The sequence below is a fragment of the Andrographis paniculata genome, unplaced genomic scaffold (genome assembly GCF_009805555.1).
Source record: "Andrographis paniculata isolate CXL003 unplaced genomic scaffold, ASM980555v1 Contig5END, whole genome shotgun sequence".
Lineage (NCBI taxonomy): Eukaryota > Viridiplantae > Streptophyta > Magnoliopsida > Lamiales > Acanthaceae > Andrographis > Andrographis paniculata.
In genome coordinates this window covers 2445928-2465380 of record NW_026137595.1, presented here as the reverse complement: position 1 = coordinate 2465380, position 19453 = coordinate 2445928, and the positions used below count along the sequence as shown (strand labels likewise).

The window sequence follows — 19453 nt, the reverse complement described above, 5'->3', positions numbered from 1 at the left end:
CAAAATTTATTGTTGCTACGTGTTTGATCGATTTTAAGGCCTACAATTGGTATCCGAGCATTCTCTTCACAGATATTACCGAAAAATGATCCATGATCATGGAAGCAAAATAAGGAACATCCGTAACAAGAGCTCCATTGCTAGATGAAGATAACTTTCAATATTGAAATATCAAAATGATGTATTTCATCTTGTTGATGAGCGAAGAAGCCTGGGATTCGGTTGTTCACGGCTGGACTCCTCCTCATAAGATCATTATGGTTAATCTACCAGAGACATAAGATGATAAATACATACCATAGTTGTGGAGAAGCCAAAGATCGAGGGAACCATTCCAACAAAAAATATTAAGTGAACAAATTCATCGTATTAATATGTGTGTTACGTATGAAATTTAGAATTAGGTTAAAAAGCCCAAGGTAAAAGAAAAATGAGCCTGGCAATAGAGTTGATTGAACTGGCTGAAGGACACCGTGAGGAAATCAAGGAAAATAGATTTATTTCTAAGGAAAATACAGGACGGAAAGACCTCAGGTCGGAAGGTCTTCAGGTCGGGAGGTCCTCAAGACGGAAAGTCCTCAGGACGGAAAGACCTCAGGTCGGAAGGTCTTCAGGTCGGGAGGTCCTCAAGACGGAAAATCCTCAGGACGGAAAGACCTCAGGTCGGAAGGTCTTCAGGTCGGGAGGTCCTCAAGACGGAAAGTCCTCAGGACGGAAAGACCTCAGGTCGGAAGGTCCTCAGGTCGGGAGGTCCTCAAGACGGAAAGTCATCAGGACGGGAAGTCCGCAGGTCGGGAGGTCCTCAGGTCGGAAAGTCCGCAGGTCGAAAAGTCCTCAGGGCGGAAAGTCCTCAGGTCGGACAGGTCGGGAAGTTCTCAGGTCGGAACTCTGCGGCGGGACCAACAAGTCGGATGGTTTGTTAGTCGGGATGTTTGTAGCTAATCCAAACAAGTCAGATGGTTTGCAAGTCGGGAGGATTGGCAGTCGGACCAATACGGTTGTAGATTGGCAGTCGGGCCAAAAGGGCGGAAGGTCTGTGGTCGGCTCAAAGAGTGAAATATAGTGACAATTTTGGTCCGCTGAGGACACGTGTCAGCAGGAGAAGGGTTGGAAGACGGTTGGAAAGGAGACGTTGTAACCGTTCGGGCGACGGTTTTCAGTACAGTTTCCCAGATAATATTTAAGGGTTTGGATCATCATTTGGCAGGGTATCTTCAATCAACTTCAACAAAGCAAAGTCAGATTTGGGGATCACCACTTTAAATTTCAGTCTTTTATTTTCCAGTTTATTTTCTGTACCATACAGTGTTTAGAGATTCCTAATCTCAGGCACTAATTAATCAAGTTTAAGGATATTTTCTATATCTTTGAATTTTACTTTATTTTTGTTGAAAAATTACATCAACAATGTGTATATATTATATATTTTCAATAATATTTATCGAAAATTATTCCAACAAAAAACACAATGAACAAACCGTTCTATTATATACTACTCATTTCACTCTAAAACAATAGTCATATTTTTCTATTTTCGTCAAGTCACATTTTTCTATTTTTGTCCGTCTTAAAACAATAGTTCAATTTTCTCAAATAATCATATCACGACTACTCATACATTTTTATTATCATTACACAAATGTTATTACTTTTACACAAATATACTACAAGAATAGTTTAATCTTTTAGTATCTACTTTATACCAACTTTTAATATAATACTATTTTTCTTAAATCCCATGCCGACTCCAAATAAGACTATTTTTTTCGGAAATAATAGAATATTTATTTCATTAAAATTTGTACTATAAAACACCATGCACTACAAATATCTATTATAAAGGCCTTCGTACATTAATATAAAAATGAACATTATAAAACTGTTGTTGAAGCATTGTGTTTGTTTAATTTGTGTTTTAAAATAAATTTATTTTTAATGTTAAATATGAAAAATTTTATGAGTTATATAAAATATTATTTTATGTTGAATGACTTTTATAAACGAATAAAATATATATATTTAATATATATTGTGTTAATATATGTATATATTATATTTTTAATTATATTTATAAAAAAATATGCCTCCTCAAAACACAATATGAACAAACCCATTGTGTTAATAAAAACAAATAAACTAATAAGCAATGTAAATAATTTTTTATTCAATATCCTTTAGTAAATGAGATGAAAAGTCAAGTTACTATTATGTATATGGTATTGTATTGCATTGAAATAAATATTGTGAATTTTTTTAATTTAATTTGATTATCTATTACTAAAAAATAGAATAGATGATGTTATTTAATATTTATTATTATTATTTTTTAAATAATTAAGCGCATATTCATTTTAAAGGCCATTGATATAATAATATGATTTATAGTCATAATTAACTTTGGATGATTTAAAACGTATTTCAGATACAATACAATTAAATTTTATGAAACAAATAAAATTGATAGTGTCTCTGCATTTTTTATCAAGTAGAAGAGTTCAATTTTAAATTTATTAATTTTTAAAAATATTTTTATAATTTGTTGTTGTAAAAAATCATTACCAACAGCCTAATCGAAAAGGTCTGTCGGCATCTACTTGTTCGTAAGGTTCTCCATCCTCGTTAAGTAAATATTTATTCATGTTTAGACATATGCATATTAGAGTAATATCTCTGCGATGCACGATATTATTTTTATTTTATTATAAAATCTACAAAAAAACTATATATTTTATATGTATATATATATTGTTATAAAATCATAAGATTGTATAGAAAAAAATCAATCGAGTCTTATATTTTATTTTTGTTAAAATTAAGACTAATCCAACCTAATCTTATTAGAGGAAAAAATCAAATTAATTTCCATGATCATTTAAATTTTAATATTCAAACTCAAAACTATATAAATCCAAAATTTTATACTACCGAATAAAAATTAATAAAAGAAAATATCAAATTTAATAACACAAGCAAACAGGACCCAAGATTAGACAAATAAAAACAAGGCAGAACTTGGACTTCCCTGTCCGATAACCTGCTCATTCGTGTCTCTGTTTCATTGTTCCAATTGAGATCCAATTCTATCAACGACGAGCTCGATTCAGCCGACGACGACGACTGACAGCCGATCTTCCAGTGACTGGCAGCAAGGTTCTGGCGATGAACAAATTGTGTTATCCGGTGATTGGCTGGAGATGATCTCTTCCGATAGAGGCGGCGGGCAACAGCACCGACGACAGAAGCTGACTTCGACCGACGGCGCCGAACAGCGACAGCAGGCGGCGGCTACCGGAGACCAAACCTCGGCACATCACTCCAAACCTCGACACTCATCAGAGTGGGCACTCGAAAAGGGTATCTCGAACCTCACCGGAAACACTTGTCCAAAACCATCGGTTTTCCTCTCCCTCACTCTTTCGGTCTATCTCTCCTCTGGTTAACGATTGGATGGAGTAATCATCACCAACATACCCTAAAACCAATTCTCTAATATAAACTTAATTAACTTCCCCAAAACTAAAATAACAAAACTAACCAATGGATTGGGCTTGGGCTTGGGCTCGAGTTTGGGTAAAAGAGAATTGGGCTGATCTGATGAACCGGACTAAAGAGTGGACCAACTAATTATTTATTTACCGAAGGATTCGTTGGATTAGACCAAAAATTTCGGTCAAAATTCCCAACAGAAACAATTACTGAATATAGAAAATAAATAACATAACCAAACAAACCCAATTTTAATTTAATATTCTTTTGCATGCGAATTATAATAAATTAATATTTTATTTATAAATATATAGTGTAATAAAATACTGTAATATCTTTTTTTTCTTAATATTAAAATAAAAATAATGTACAAAATAAAAAGTAGAAATATTTTGATACTTAATTGATAAAAATTATTTTTTAAAAAATGAAAAATTTGAACTAAAATGACGTAAAGTACTATATTATATTACTCAAGCAACTTAGTCTTTATTCGTAACATCATTCACTCCTATTATTTAATTACATCACTCCAAGTGTCTAGACTTTGTTCTTCCAATAAATTTTTTAATACTTTTTTTTTTTTAAAAACATTACACACATTCTTTATTTTTATATTAATCTATACTATTTTTTTTTATGATGTGCGAATTCGCAGCCGCTACTCGAAAGTGCGCACTGGGTAAACTCTCGGACAAACCTAATACCCTGCAAATCAGGCCTGACGGAAAAGTCATATTAGACGAACCATGTATGACAGGTGACCTGAAGCGTCGGGGGTTACGCTATGGAATCTATACTTAATCATATGACTATTGGGTCGAGAAGAATGCTAGCAATTTCTGGAGCCAAGAACTTCGAATACGTAAGCCCATCTTGTGAATTCTTGTAAAGAGCCTCCAACATTTGATCATATCTGAGAAACACATTGGCAGCATGGAAAGAGACGATGGAAGGCAAGTTGCACCGCTAGTCCTTCCATAAATCCTCAACCATTTCTGAAAATTTGTTCAAAGTCTCTTGTTTAGTTGCGCCGTGTTGTTTCATGTACATTGTGACTGCCGTGAGGAGCTCCCAGCCACGGTCCTCGTGCTGCAAATTAATATATCAAATAAAAGAATCCAATCGAAGGAATGAAAATTATGGATATAGGATAAACTGATTTTTTTTAGTTCCGTAACGGATCATTTTCATTATTTTTATTCCAGTAACTGGACCATGTAGCAAACTAGTCCTATAACTGAAAATTTTTCACTTTTAGTCCTCCGGCGCCGGAACGTGGCACCTGCGTGTCTTGGCGGAGGATACGTGTCTGCCAGGTCAGCGACACCAGACTCACACGTGGATTTATAATTTTTTTTAAAATTTTAGATTTTCAAATTTTTACAAAAAAGACAAAATAAATAAATTATTTTTTTGAAAAAAAATTAAAAATCCACGTGTCCGCCAGGTGTCACTGATTTGGCTGGCGGACACATGTCCTCCAGTGAGCCATGTAGTTGCCACATAGGCATCTCCGGCGCTAGAGCACTAAAAGTGCAAAAAATTTTCACTTACGAGAGTAATTTGCGACAAGCTCTAGTTACAGGACTAAAATGATAAATAGGTTCAAATACGGGGCTAAAAAATCAGTTTACCCATGGATATGTTTGGATATATTAATTAGCTAGATAAGAAAGATTGAAATTTGAAGATTGTTGACAATGCTTACTTCATGTGAACCTTTGTCATCTAGAAGTCGGCCAATCATCGAGCATACATTAGCAATTTTAGGCCTACTCTTTAACCATTCAAAGACTTGTTCTGATGCGGATTTAATCCCTAACAAAGTCGCGGCAAAACACAAGAATACTGTGCCGGTAATAATTGCGTTGGAGTTGTAGGCTTCAGAGTGTCGGCATCTCCATCTCCATAAACCACTTGAGCTCTTGATTATAAGCTCGGCTGAGTTCTTTCACCTGCATATTGCAAGTTATAACCATTCAATGATTGTGTGTTATCGTAAATAACACAATACAAAGGCGAAAAAATAATAAGAGACATGAAATTTGATAACATAGTTCGATCAAACTAATCTTAAGGTGCTGTTAAGCCAAGAATTTCATTATATAGAATTGTGATGCACACTTGCTCACATTGGTTACTCACAAAATTACTCATGTAATAGTAAATGAGAATATATAGCCCATACTACAAATAATAATAATAATAATAAATAAATACATAAATAAAAACTGGCCTAGGCCAATAATATGCTAACTGCACAACATTAGCGAACTCTTTAACAATTAGTTGATTCAATTTTCAAAACACTAAAAGTAACACAATTTATTTATACTTATAAAAAACATATAAGGAAAACGAAATTTGGGGAAATCCCCCAAACAAACATACATTTATGTATTTTTATTGCAAAATATAAAAGATTATAATATTATTATAATTAAATAATAATATTATGTGTGATTCTTTTGACTATTCTATGTCTTTTGACTATTTCGTCACAAAAATTGTCATGAAATTTTTTCTTGACTATTTTAAGTTACGGCAAAAATAACTAAAATATTTTCAACATTTTAAATTATTACAGATATTGTCATAGTATAATTTTCGTGATTTTTTAAAATCAAATATCACAACATAAGTAACGAAAACAACTATAAATTTTTCTTATTACTGTTCGTAGCTATTCAAAGTAATAACAAAATAATAAAATCATCTTTAATATCTTTATTCAATATTGTTTGTAGCTATTCAATTTTTTGTTAAAAATTCATGATGATATATTAAGAGTGTGTTTGTTTGGGGATTAGATTGAATTTACACTGTTCATCCATTTTTTCCCCAAAAACATCAAATTAAACACCTATTTTTCATTTTTTATATTATACTAAAAATCAATTTTACATTCAAAACATCACATCAACACCTATTTATATCACATCATACAACTATTCAAATTCAAAATTTTTATTATTCAAATCCCAACTCAAAATCCAAACCCCTCAAAATAAATATGTATATGTTTTTAAAGATAAATTTATAATCAATAATATTTATATACTTAAAATATAATAACAAACAAAAAATAATACTTTAGAGTAGATAGTTAACTTGGCATGACAGGTCGTGTAAGTCTTTAATAATCGTGCGTGGTTCCATTGAACAAAAATTATACTCCCTCCGTATAATTATATATTTTTTTTCAAAATATAAAGTCACAGAGGTGTAATGGTATTATTTTGTAACTTATTGTCACAAAAATGTCACAATTATAAAGTATTCACAAAATTTTGTTGTATCTTCTGTTGCTATATAAAGTTACGGACATGTCATGGTATTATTCTATAACTTATTGTCACATAAATGTCAAAAGTCACCAGCAAAATTCCACGGAAATGGTTTCGTATATTTTTCCATGACTTTTTAGTAAAAAATCACCAATTTTTTTTAAAACCGTAACTTTTTTTATTGCAACTATAGCCTAATTTTCTGATAGTGGTCTCTTCGATGAAATTAGTGCAAGAAATAATTAAACTTTTAAGGGTAAATCTTACCGTTTCTCTGATGTAGGGCATTACAAAAGATCTTCCCTCTTTGGATGCCTCACATGCCAACTCTTCGTACGTGTTCCAAATGAACTTATAGAAAATTTTCATGTAGTTGGGAAGTCGATCGATTTCATTGATATCCCACCTTATTGTATTAATATATAGAGAGAGATCATGCAAAAATTAAAGTTAGCAAAACAGAAGTGCAAGGTTCATGCTTCTTGCATATATATAAAAAAAATGATTACGGGGTGTTTGGCAAATAGCTTTTTGAAGAGCTTTTAGCTTATTGAACAACTTTTAGCTATTTGATCAGTCAAAATACTAATTTAGGTGTTTGGTAAATTAGCTTTTTAGAATAGCTTTTTGGATCCAAAAAGCTAATTTCTGAAAAGCTAACTTACCCAACGTTTTGAAATAGTTTTTTCTGTAAATTTTTTTTTATTCCTTTATATGCCCTTAAAAATTTATTATGCAGTTTACACAAATAAATATATTTTGATTATTTATTAATTATATTAGAATATTTTATTATAATATAGTTTTACTTTTATAAATTTAAAATAATTAATTTTTATATAAAAATTATTTTAATTATAAAATATATAAATTTATTAAAATTAACATAAAATACAAAATATAAATATAAATAATTTATTTTTATATTAAAATTATATTATATAAATTTTATACTAAAAATAAATTAAATTTATTGAAAATTATAAATATAATGAACTAATCGACAACTAACATAATAAATATATACATGAAAAATTTATTATTTTATAATTTACTAGAAAAAACTATTTGTATAATTTAATAAAAATATATTATTTTTTAAAATATAACTGTAATAAAAATAAATACTTTTATAACACTTTTACAATTTTCAATAACTAATAACAATTTTTTTTTTAAATATTCTAAACTCAAAAGAACATTTGAATATATTAGAAATAAACATAAAATAGAAATGTCCTCAATTGTCATTTTACGTATAAACAACTAATATCAAACAGTTGTTTTACCAAACATTTTAATACAAACAACTAATCGAATCAGCTAGTCAAACCAGCTAATTGAATCAGCTAACCGCTATCATCTAATTAAATCAGCTAACAGCTAAAAACTATCAACTAATTGCCAAACACGCCCTTAGACTGTGCTTACTTTATACGATAAGATTTAGTATATATAATTTAATGCATTATATAATCACATGATAAAACAATGGATAAATTATTTTTCTTATCGCGCATTTGACTCGTTACTTTTTAGGACTCTAAATGACTTTGTATGAAAACAATTTCATAGCTTTTTCTTTTTTCACAAAAATAGTCTTTTGTCACAAGAATTGACACGTCTATGTGGTTTGCCTATGTTGACATGTTTGATCTGTACACCACATGAGGGAAATGTGGATTTTTAAAGTTTTAATTTTTATGTAAAAAGATTTAAAAAATTCACATACCATCCACACAGCTGTGGCATATTAGACCGTCAGCCTCAAATTAACATCGGCGAGCCACATTATTGATAATATGTCAATTTCAGTGACGGATGACCATTTTTACGAAAAAAAAAACTTAGTTGCGAGACAATTTTTATACATGATTCATTTAGAGTTTTAAAGTAATAATAAAGGTTAGGTGCGACACTAAAAAAAACAATTACCCTAAAATAATTCAATAGTTATTTGTAACACACCCTCAGTATACTAAAAAAAACCATAAACTATGAATACATATACCTTTGTAGAACCTCGGTAAAGGTTTCTGCTTCTTCAATTGTCGCATAATTATCGTATGTATCGTCCAACACAATGATTATTAATGTGAATTTAGCGAGTGCTAGACGAGCAAGTGAGTTTTGAGGTTCGAAAGACACTCCCAAGCCCCAAAAGTAGATCTCCACCACTCTATCTCTAGCGTAAGGGAGCTTCGACTTGAGATCAATGTTGTTCCACCACCAAGAAAGATCATGGAGCTCTTTTCTGTATAGATTTTGCGCGTAATTCAAATCCAATATGGCTAATTCTAGAATCTCTTTGTTGTGCGACGAATCATTTCCATAGAAAGAAATGTATTTGCAAGCTTCGATTCTTGATAAGCCTGGATGGGCTTGCTCTAGTGCTCGATTCACTTGTTCTTTAAACGGACCCTCCAATGTTGGTGCCAAAAAGTTAAGATGATGGGTCGCGAAGACTAATCCCTCTTCCAAAATATCTTCGCTATGAATCCTCACTTGTGATGCTTCGAGTAAGCTCAACAATCCCTTCGCATCTCTACTAAGTATCTCTTCAAACTTTCCATCTTTACCCTTAAATTTATTGAATACGCCTGCGCGTTGACAAATCATATAAGTTGTCAGATGATATTAAATGACAGTTACACCTAAAAATTTAAGCTTTAAGAGATACACATAATTTATTTATTTATATTTTACGAGAGTCAACCAATATCAGTATGGTAAAAACAATATATCAAAGGTATCATTGATATAAAAAAAAATATTCGAACAATAAAAACTACGAGAAAACATATGTATGTATATATACTTGAAGAAACACAATAGTGATGCTGTCGGAGAATTCGAAAATGCATGGCAGTAATGTATAAGTCATTGTGTTGCAAGTGATTTCTAGCGATGCTTTCGAGCTGCTCCTTGATTTCTTTCTTAAAGTGATACGCCAATCCTAAACGCTCCACGGTATCGATTAATATTAACTTATCATTCAGTGCATTAGTTCCTCAGGCAACGATCATTTCTCTAACTTTTTCCTTGAGAGATTCGATGGCTTTGGAACGATTTTCTTGTGCTTAAAATTCCAAAAAAAATAAAAATCGAACTTCACAACAAATATATACAATCACTCATATATATATATATTCACAAACCTGAACATCGAAAGAAAATGTAGTGAAAGTATGATCAGCCCAGATAGAGGGTTCAAATGTTTTGTAGGGAAGCCTCCGCTGTAGAATCGAATCTGAAGGAGAAGATTGCAGCACTGATTCTTGGAACATTGTGATAATCGATATAATTAAAATGTTGTAATGGAAGTGGTTGTGCTGCTGTGAATGTCTAAACAAAACGTCACTAGAATATATAAGTGGATCGGTCCATCTCCGACCGACAAAGTTTAACTTCACTCCCTTGTTTCTTACGATGTGTGTTCGTGTTAGTGATGATGATAGGAGGTGAAATCTGAGCCACAATCCTATCTTATCGTATATCGTATCCTATCATGTGATATTAATGTGATTATATATCAAAGGCCAAATATATAGAGTACTCTGTATATTTGTATAAAATCTTATATAGTACTCTATATATTTTTTGAAGTATGTTCCCCCGTTTAGCTTCTTGATTTTATTTTATTTTTAAAATAATGTATGATTTGATATTTTTTTTTAAAAAAAATTATATATAATTTTTTAAAAAACATGAAATTCAAATAATAAAAATTTAAAATTTGGATTTAAAGAAACAAATTGTTAGCAGTGGAACCCATGAATAATAATAATAATGATGATATAAATAATGTACTCAGAAATGGAAATGCAAGTCCCAAAGCTTACATCTTTTGCCTGTCTGCTATACATGATTCGTTTAGTTGACTTATCTTGTCGGTACTAATAATAGTCCCTCCTGTAGGATTTTAAAGGATCGAAATCGAAACAAAACACATAAATTAAATATGCACTTTATTAGAACTTGAAAACAAAACACTAATCGTAAACAAACAAGAACTAACGAACACACACCTATTGTGGCTCAGAATATTCAAAGGTACACTCCTATAGACAAAGAGCAATCCGAAAACTGCAGCACGACGGTTGACGGCCAACGGACACCCACCGATGACCTAATCTACAACCCCCAATCAAAAACCCCACACTCTACCGAAATCAGTTCGATTTAGGGATAATCGAACCGTAGAAAACCTCACCAATCATTCCCCAAGGCACACGGAAGACTCGCCTCTCGATTTTACAGTAAATCGGCCGGAAACCTCGAACTCACAGTGACTGAAGGAAGGAAATATCGCGAGTGGTAGAGAGAATATTAGTGAAAGATGAACACAGCAGCGGTGCATCTTGAATTATGGAAGAAGGGCAACAATATATATGTCACAGTGGATGGTTGATCTTTGCCCTAAAATTGACATATGACATTAGATTAGGAGGAGACTGGGTTGCCAGAATGGGTCGGGTCATCAACCGGGTCGGACACGGGTCGGCTGGAAACGGATCTTGGGCCAAAAACTCAACACCTCCGTTAACTTATAGATAATCTCTTTTCCTTCTTTGTCTTAACATAAACGATTAAATTAAATTTAATTAAATTTCTAATTTCTTACACCCTACTCAAAATCTTTTTACTTCTTGTTAAGAAGAACAGGTGCTGCACCAAATCACCTTCGAACACCTATTTAAGGGTCAACTCCCAAAGCGTGGGCGGTTCACAGTTATAACAACATTTTAACAACAAAAGACAATGCAGAACATAAAACAACAATAAGACAAGGTGTTTGTTTACCCGGTTCGGATTTAAACAATCCTACATCCGGGGGATACCAATCCAGGAGAAGTTCACTAATCAGTGCTGATTAAGAACAAAGACAACTACAACTCCTTCAACTCATCCTCCTAACATGGTTTACCTTGAAATTTCCTCAACAGGTTTATGTTGTCACAAATTCGTGCTGACAACGACCACGGAGCAGAACTGCTCAGAATTTGGACGTCTTCCCTGATCGGAACTCCGATTTCTCCTTCCTCTGACGAGGTCTCCGGCAAGATAAAAGTGTCTAGCACTCACTCAATACATAGAGAAGAGAAATGTTGAGGTTGAGAGGATTTAACTCACTTTCTCTCACTATACTCCACTCCCAAAGCCTTCAAACAACCACAACAACCACACTCTCTCTTCACAATTATTTATAAAGCCATCTTGCTTTGCATGTAAGACAAAACCAATTAAAATCCTTTGCACATAATGGAATGATGTATTCTGCATAATTTTGATGCAATTTGACTACCCAAAACATCCATTCATTTGTCTTGTGTGCTCACCAATCGAGAGAGTGTAAGACAAACAATGTTGTTATCAGCCTGTTGCAGCAACCTGATAAAACAAAGTACTTCAAATGGAAACAGTAAAAGACAGCAGTAGGAAAGCATAAAAACCATATGCCAAAATAAATTGGGGTTTAAGACTTCTATTTTTCTACAATAAACAAATATTTTTATTTATATTTGAAACCTTTCATTTTTTTTTTTATAAAATCAATTTTATGTTAATTATATAAATAAATAAATATATACTTTTTATTTATTTGTATTATAATTTTATTATTTTCAAAATAATATCCATATTGTATATATTTTATTGAAATATAATCGTAAAAATATTTAAAATGCCAATAATACTACTCATATAAAAAAACCAGTACTCTCTCCGTCTCATTGAAAGGTTACCATTTTCCGTAATTGTACTATCTATTTAACATGATAAATACCATTTCAACTTAAAATATATTACACAAATGCCATTACTTTTATATTAGTACAAAAAACAAACGCCACCCTTTCAACGGGACCAAAGAAGTATTATAATTTATTATTAATAAATTACAAATTTACATTATCTAATAAGAAGTCATGAAAGGAGGATAAAAATATATATAATAAATATTTGATTTGATATATTTAAAATAAAAAATTTGTCAATAATAGAAATGAAATAAAATTAGCCAAACAAACACACACTAATTGTTTAGTTTTATATTTTGAGGAAAATTTTATTATGCATAGTAAAACCCCTAAGAAACCCTACAACCAAACAAACCCAGGAACATTCATGTATTTTTGTACTCGGGTGACATAATTTTCCGTAAATATTATATGTATAAAAAAGCGTTAATGTAATATATAATATTTTATTTGTTTCATAAGAAGTGTATCATTTTTTATTTTTATCCATCCAAAAATAAGGATTCTGTTTTATAATTTAGTAACTGTACTATCAATCTAACGTAATACTTCTCCCGTCCCACTTCTCATGTCCATCTTTCCATTTTTGTCCGTCCTACTTATTTTGTCACTTTTTTTTTGAAAAAGAATTATACACTTTAATCTTATTTTTAAAAATTTAATTAATAATTTTTTAAATTTTAATTATACTAATCACTTATCTTCATCTAAATCTATAATTATTTTTATTATATGATAATTATTTTCACTAATAGATTTTTAATTATTTACTAATTATACCCCTCCTAAATTCTCGTATCTATAGTAAAACGGATAAAATATCCGGGACGGAGGGAGTAATAAATATCCTTACAATTCATAATATACTACATATATTCATTATTTTTATATTACACACTAATAATAAGAATATTTTTATCATTTTTACTGCAAACCAATATATAATACCAATATTCATAAATTTATATAAAAAATCTAAATGGACGAAAAAGAGATATTTTCTACTTATTCATAAAAAGATAAAAATTTTAATACAAAATATTATGTTTAAAAATAATGACATATTTCGATATACCTAATATAAAAAGAAAAAAAAAAACATATCAATTAAAATAATCAACAGTGATAGAAAACTTAAATTGTAATAATTATTCAACCAATTTATTATAATATATCGATAAGTAATATCACAACAAGCACTAGAGAATTTAAATTGTAATAATTATTCAAAGATATTTGACTTAATATTTTGAACAAAATGTTTTATATAAAAAGTATTAAATAAATATTAATATATAATATTTCGAAAGTAAAAAAATCTTACAAAATGAATAATAAAAATAGGAAAAAATGAAATAAAAAATTACAATAAAACAAAACTGAGTTTTTATTTAACACTCCATTACATAAACAAAACATTCTTTACTTAAAATATTATCCATCTATGGGCCCTTGGCCCAGGCAAAAGGGAGCCTGCCTAAAGCCCAATTTAAATAAAGATTCATTATATATTTATATTATATATAAAATATTTATATATATATATATATATACATTATTTAATTGTTAAACTAATAAAGAAATGTGATATGGTGGTTAAGTGTATGACAATTAGCTGATAGATAGGTTTTAGCTGTGAAGTGATTCAATTAGCAAGCTAGTTTGACTAGGTCATTTAATTAGCTATTTGTATTAAAATATTTGAAAAAATAAATGTTGTATTTATAAGTAAAATGATAATTAAAGATATTGATACGTTATATTATAAAATATTTAATTTTGTTCATTTTAACTTAGAATTTATGAGGATTTTTGTTATTAATTATTAAAAATTATAAAAATATTATAAAATATTTATTTTTATATTTTAAATTTGAAAAAAATATTTTTATTAACAAATAATAATAATTTTTTTATTGAAATTGTATAAAATATGAATTAATAAATCTTTTGTATATATTTTTTTATTATGTTAATTATTGTTTATTAATTTTTAATGTAAAATTTCTATAATAAAAAATATATAAATAAATTACTAATATTTGTCTTTTCTAGCTGATTTAATTTTAATAGATTAATATATTTTATAAATAAAATAATTTATAGGTAATAGTTAATAATAATTATTATTTTAAATTTAAAAAAATAAAACTATAATTTAATAAACTAAATAGATTAATAAATAATCAATAAATACTGCAATAAAAATATATTATATGTATGAGATAAATAAATAATTTTTAAGGATAAATAAGGAATAAATAAAATTAAAGTGAAAAAACTCATGTTAGCTTTTTAGAAATTAGTTTTTTTTTTTGGTCAAAAAGGTCTTACATAAAGCTAATTTATTAAACATGTAAATTGATTTTTTTGACTGGTTAAACGATCAAAAGATGTTTATAAAAGCTCTTCAAAAAACTCTTTCTCAAACAAAAAATATTTTTTTTTATACATTAGAAAAAATTAGACAAAGTTAATATTAATACTATTATTGATATTATAGATAAAAAAATATATTATTTATATAAATTTAAGGACCCTTAATTTTTGTTTGAAATTTGTTTAAACATAACGAATATTAATACTATTATTGATATTTTATTTAAAAATGCTAGAAAAAATTATTTTATTTAATTATTTATATTCTATTATAGGGTACAAAATAATGAAGTATATCATTTATCTATATTTAAGAGTCTTTTATTTTTATTTTATATTATTTTTTGTATAAAAAAGAAATTAAATCTTAGACAAATTTATTATTATTATTATTATTATTATTATTATTGATATTTTTTGCATTAAAAATACAAGAAAAAATGGTTTTTTTTTAATATTTATATTTTATTATAGGTTAAAGAAATGTTATATATATATATATACATATTTAAAAGTCTGACTTTTATTTCGTCTCGGCCTTTGAATGTTATATATATATATATTTAAAATACTCAGTCTGTCCCATTTGAAAGAATTCTTTAGAGTTTTACATTATATTATAAAATAATAGTATTTTATTAAGTTTTAATATTTTTGTCCTTTGAACCGGAACGAAGAGAATATTTATTTTTATTATTTTAAAACCTAGAAAGATCCAAATACTTTTGAATCATATATAAACACACATGAAACTATGTATTATTCGAATACATAATCAATCATATGACTATGGGGTCCAAAAGGATGGTAGCAATATCCGGAGCCAAGAAGTTAGGATTCGTAACCCCATCTCGTGAATTCATGTAAAGAGTCTCCGACATCTGAACAAAGCCCAGAAACACATTAGCAGCATCGAAAGAAACCATCGAAGGCAAGTTGCACCACTCTGCATAAAAGTCCTTCCACGAATCCTTAACTATTTCTGCAAATTTGTTCAAAGTCTCTTGTTTAGTCGCGCCGTGTTGTTTCATGTACATGGTGACTGCCGTGAGGAGCTCCCCGCCACGGTCCTCGCGCTGCAAATTAATTAATGAATCGAATACCAAAAAAAAAAAAAAAAAAAAAAGGAAATCCAGTTAAAGGAATGCAAAACTTATCGATATATATTAGCTAAATAAAAAAGACAGAATTTTGAAGATTGTTGATAGTGCTTACATCATGTGAACCTTTGTCATCTAGGAGTCGGCCAACCCTCGAGCACGCTTTAATAAATTTAGGCCTACTGTTTAACCATTCGAAGACTTGTTCTGATGCGGATTTAATCCCTAACAAAGTTGCCGCGCAACTAAAGAACACGGTGCCTGTAATAATTGTGTTGGAGTAGTAGGCTTCGAGTGTGGGCACCTCCATCCTCATAAACCACTTGAGCTCTTGATTATAACCTCGACTGAGTTCTTTTAACTGTATATTGCAAGTCATAACAATTCAAAGACTTTGGATTGATTCGAAATGTAAGGCAAAGAAAAGTTGTTTATCATTTTAGAGTGCGTTTACTTTAAATGATTGAGTTATAATAGGTATATTATTTTTATGGATTATAATCATGACATTAATATGATATTTACTTTATTTACTTAAATATAAAATGACATAAACTTTAGTATAAATATTACTTGGATAAATTAATTTTACCGATCTAGGTAGGATTAATTATTCTTAATTAGCATATCCATTGGGATGCTGATAAGTTAAAATTTTATTATACTAATTTATATAATTAAATTACATAATTAAACAAAAAATAGTTTTAAGCATAAGCACATATGCTGAATTTGTTAATTAAGCACCATCTGTGCTATTAGCATATTAGTTTTAATCCATTATTGTAAATATGTAATTAGAGTGAATAAAATAATATTATCTGCCATAATTATTCAAAGTAAATATACCCTTAATATATACTCCATTCCTCTCATATCTATATATCCATTTATTTTTTTGCACTGAATTTTAAAAATATTAATATTATATTAAAATAAAATAGAAATAAAGGTAAAAAGACTAAATTAACCCTATTATATGATACAAACGTAATGACATTTGTGTAATATATTGTAAATTGGAATGATATTTGTAATGTTAAGTAGATAGTAACATTATTTAAAAAAAAAGAAAGAAATGAATACTTTGATATGAGACGAACCAGAATGAAAAAATAGATAGATTGTTAAGGTACGGAAAGGTTATTATTTTTTAAATTTTGAAATTAGATCAAGAAACAATTCCATTAAACTTTTGAGGGTAGTTCTTACCGTTTCTCGGATGTAGGGCATTACAGAAGATCTTCCCTCTTTGGATGCCTCACATGCCAATTCTTCATATGTGTTCCAAATGAACTTATAGACAATTTTCATATATTCTGGAAGTCGATCTATTTCATTGATATCCCACCTTATAAATAAAGAATGTTAATGTATGGAGAGAGAGATGCAAAAGTTAGTGAAGACAAGAGCCTTACCAAATAAACAATTATATATTTAAGTGTAATAAAAAGCGATTAAATGTGCCTCGTAAGACTATATAATATGTAATTAATAATGTATTTTCCTACTGGTTTATATGTTTAGGTTAGATGATCATTTAATTAAATTTTTAAATGAGATAGTCATTAAGCACGTACCTTTGTATAACCTCGTTAAAGATATCTGCTTCTTCAACTGTTGCATAATTATCGTATGTATCGTCCATCACAGCGGTTATTATTGTGCATTTCGCAAGTGCTAGACGACTAAGTGAGTTTTGAGGTTCGAAATACACTCCCAAGGCCCAAAAGTAGTTCTCGACTACTCTATCTCTAGCATAAGGGAGCTTCGACTTGAGATCAATGTTTTTCCACCACCAAGAAAGATCATGGAGCTCTTTTCGGTATAGATTTTGCGCGTAATTGAAATCCAATACGGCTAATTCTAGAAGCAATTTGTTGTAAGACGAATCCCTCTCATAGAAAGAAATATATTTGCGCGCTTCTATTCTTGAAAAACCACGATGAGGCGGATGCTCTAGAGCTCGATTCACTTGGTCTTTAAATGGACCCTCCAACGTTGGCGCCAAAATATTAAGATGATGGGTCGCGAAGACTAATCCCTCTTCTAAAATATCTTCGCCATGAATCCTCACTTGTGATGCTTCGAGCAAGCTCAACAATCCCTTCGCATCTCTACTAAGCATCTCATCAAACTTCCCATCTTTACCCTTAAATTTATTGAACACGCCTGCGTGGTGAAAAATCATAGATTAGTCTCCTGAAACAACGTATCAAAGTTCGCATAGACATTCCAAAAAATATAATACTTGAGGAAACAGGATAGTGGTTCTGCCGAAGAATTCGAAACTGCAGAGCAGTGATGTATAAGTCATGGTGTTCCGAGTGATTGCTAGCGATCTTTTCGAGCTGCTCCTCTATTTCTTGCTTAAAGTGATAGGCCAATCCTAAACGCTCCACGGTATCGATTAATATTAACTTATCATCCAGTGCATTATGTCCTCCAGCAATTAGCAAATCTCTAACTTTTTCCTTGAGTGCTTCGATGGCTTTGGAACGCTCTTCTTGCGCCTAAAACGCCAAAATAAATCGAACTTCATTACAAATATACAATCACTCACATAAATATATATATATATAGAGAGAGAGAGAGAGAGAGAGAGAGAGAGAGAGACCTGAACATCGAAAGAAAATGCAGTGAAAGTATCAGCCCAGATACAAGGTTCAAATTTTTGGACGGGAAGCCTCCGCTCAAGGATCGCATCCGAAGGAGAAGATTGCAGCACAAATTCATGGGCCATTGTAATTATCGATGTAATGTTGTTGTAATGGACGTGTTGATTTGTGATGATCGGTATTTATATTTGTTGTGGTGCTGTGAAAGTCTAAACAAACCTGTCAACTATATATATATATATATATATAAGTGTAGATTTTCCAAAATAATAGTCCGGCCATACCGTGTTCCGTGACGTTATAAGTTCAAATACTGACGCTTCCAAGTCTTGTCTGCTCACCTAAATGTGATTTGCCTTGTCGAGACTAGTCTGCACTCGAAGAGTAACGACTACGAATTTCCACATTATAATAATAATAATAATCTTTGCATGGATTGAATGGTTATTTAGTTATTGTTCGCAATGACTCCACTAAAAATTTAAATTTGGATGTTTAAAATTGACATTATATTATTATTGTGCTATCAATAAAAAATTGCAATGTCCCTGCTAAAAAATCTAAATATCTCATTATCCAAAAAAATTAAGTAGATTGTTTAAAATTTAAAATGCATCAATACCAAAATAATTAAAATGATTAATTTATATTATAAAAAAATAAATATACAAAAATAATACTATTGTATTATTTGCCTTATTAATTTGTGAAGTTGAGTATATGGCCGCAGCAACTTGTATTTGCCATGTCATATGGTTGAGGAAATTACTTCAAAGTGCTGAAACTGCGAAAATGAAATGCGACAAAGACTTTTGTAGAAA

The 19453-nt window shown here is 29.9% G+C and overlaps 2 protein-coding genes across 2 annotated transcripts; both read right to left on the bottom strand.

Moving 5' to 3' along the window:
- Positions 1-4027: 4027 nt before the first annotated feature.
- LOC127258820 (cis-muuroladiene synthase-like) lies at positions 4028-9909 on the bottom strand. Its single transcript, XM_051285830.1, is given in 6 exon segments — positions 4028-4578; positions 5198-5374; positions 5376-5444; positions 7044-7182; positions 8788-9376; positions 9595-9909. Coding segments are annotated over 6 exon segments (1143 nt in total). The 5' UTR covers positions 9641-9909; the 3' UTR covers positions 4028-4455.
- Positions 9910-15574: 5665 nt separating this feature from the next.
- Positions 15575-18841, bottom strand: LOC127258816 (gamma-cadinene synthase-like). The gene is made up of 6 exons (XM_051285827.1): positions 18632-18841; positions 18266-18527; positions 17595-18186; positions 17227-17365; positions 16130-16375; positions 15575-15990 (listed from the first exon to the last, which is right to left on the bottom strand). The coding sequence occupies exons 1-6, from the start codon at positions 18755-18757 to the stop codon at positions 15694-15696; spliced, it is 1662 nt and encodes a 553-aa protein (XP_051141784.1). The 5' UTR covers positions 18758-18841; the 3' UTR covers positions 15575-15693.
- Between the last annotated feature and the right edge of the window lie 612 nt (positions 18842-19453).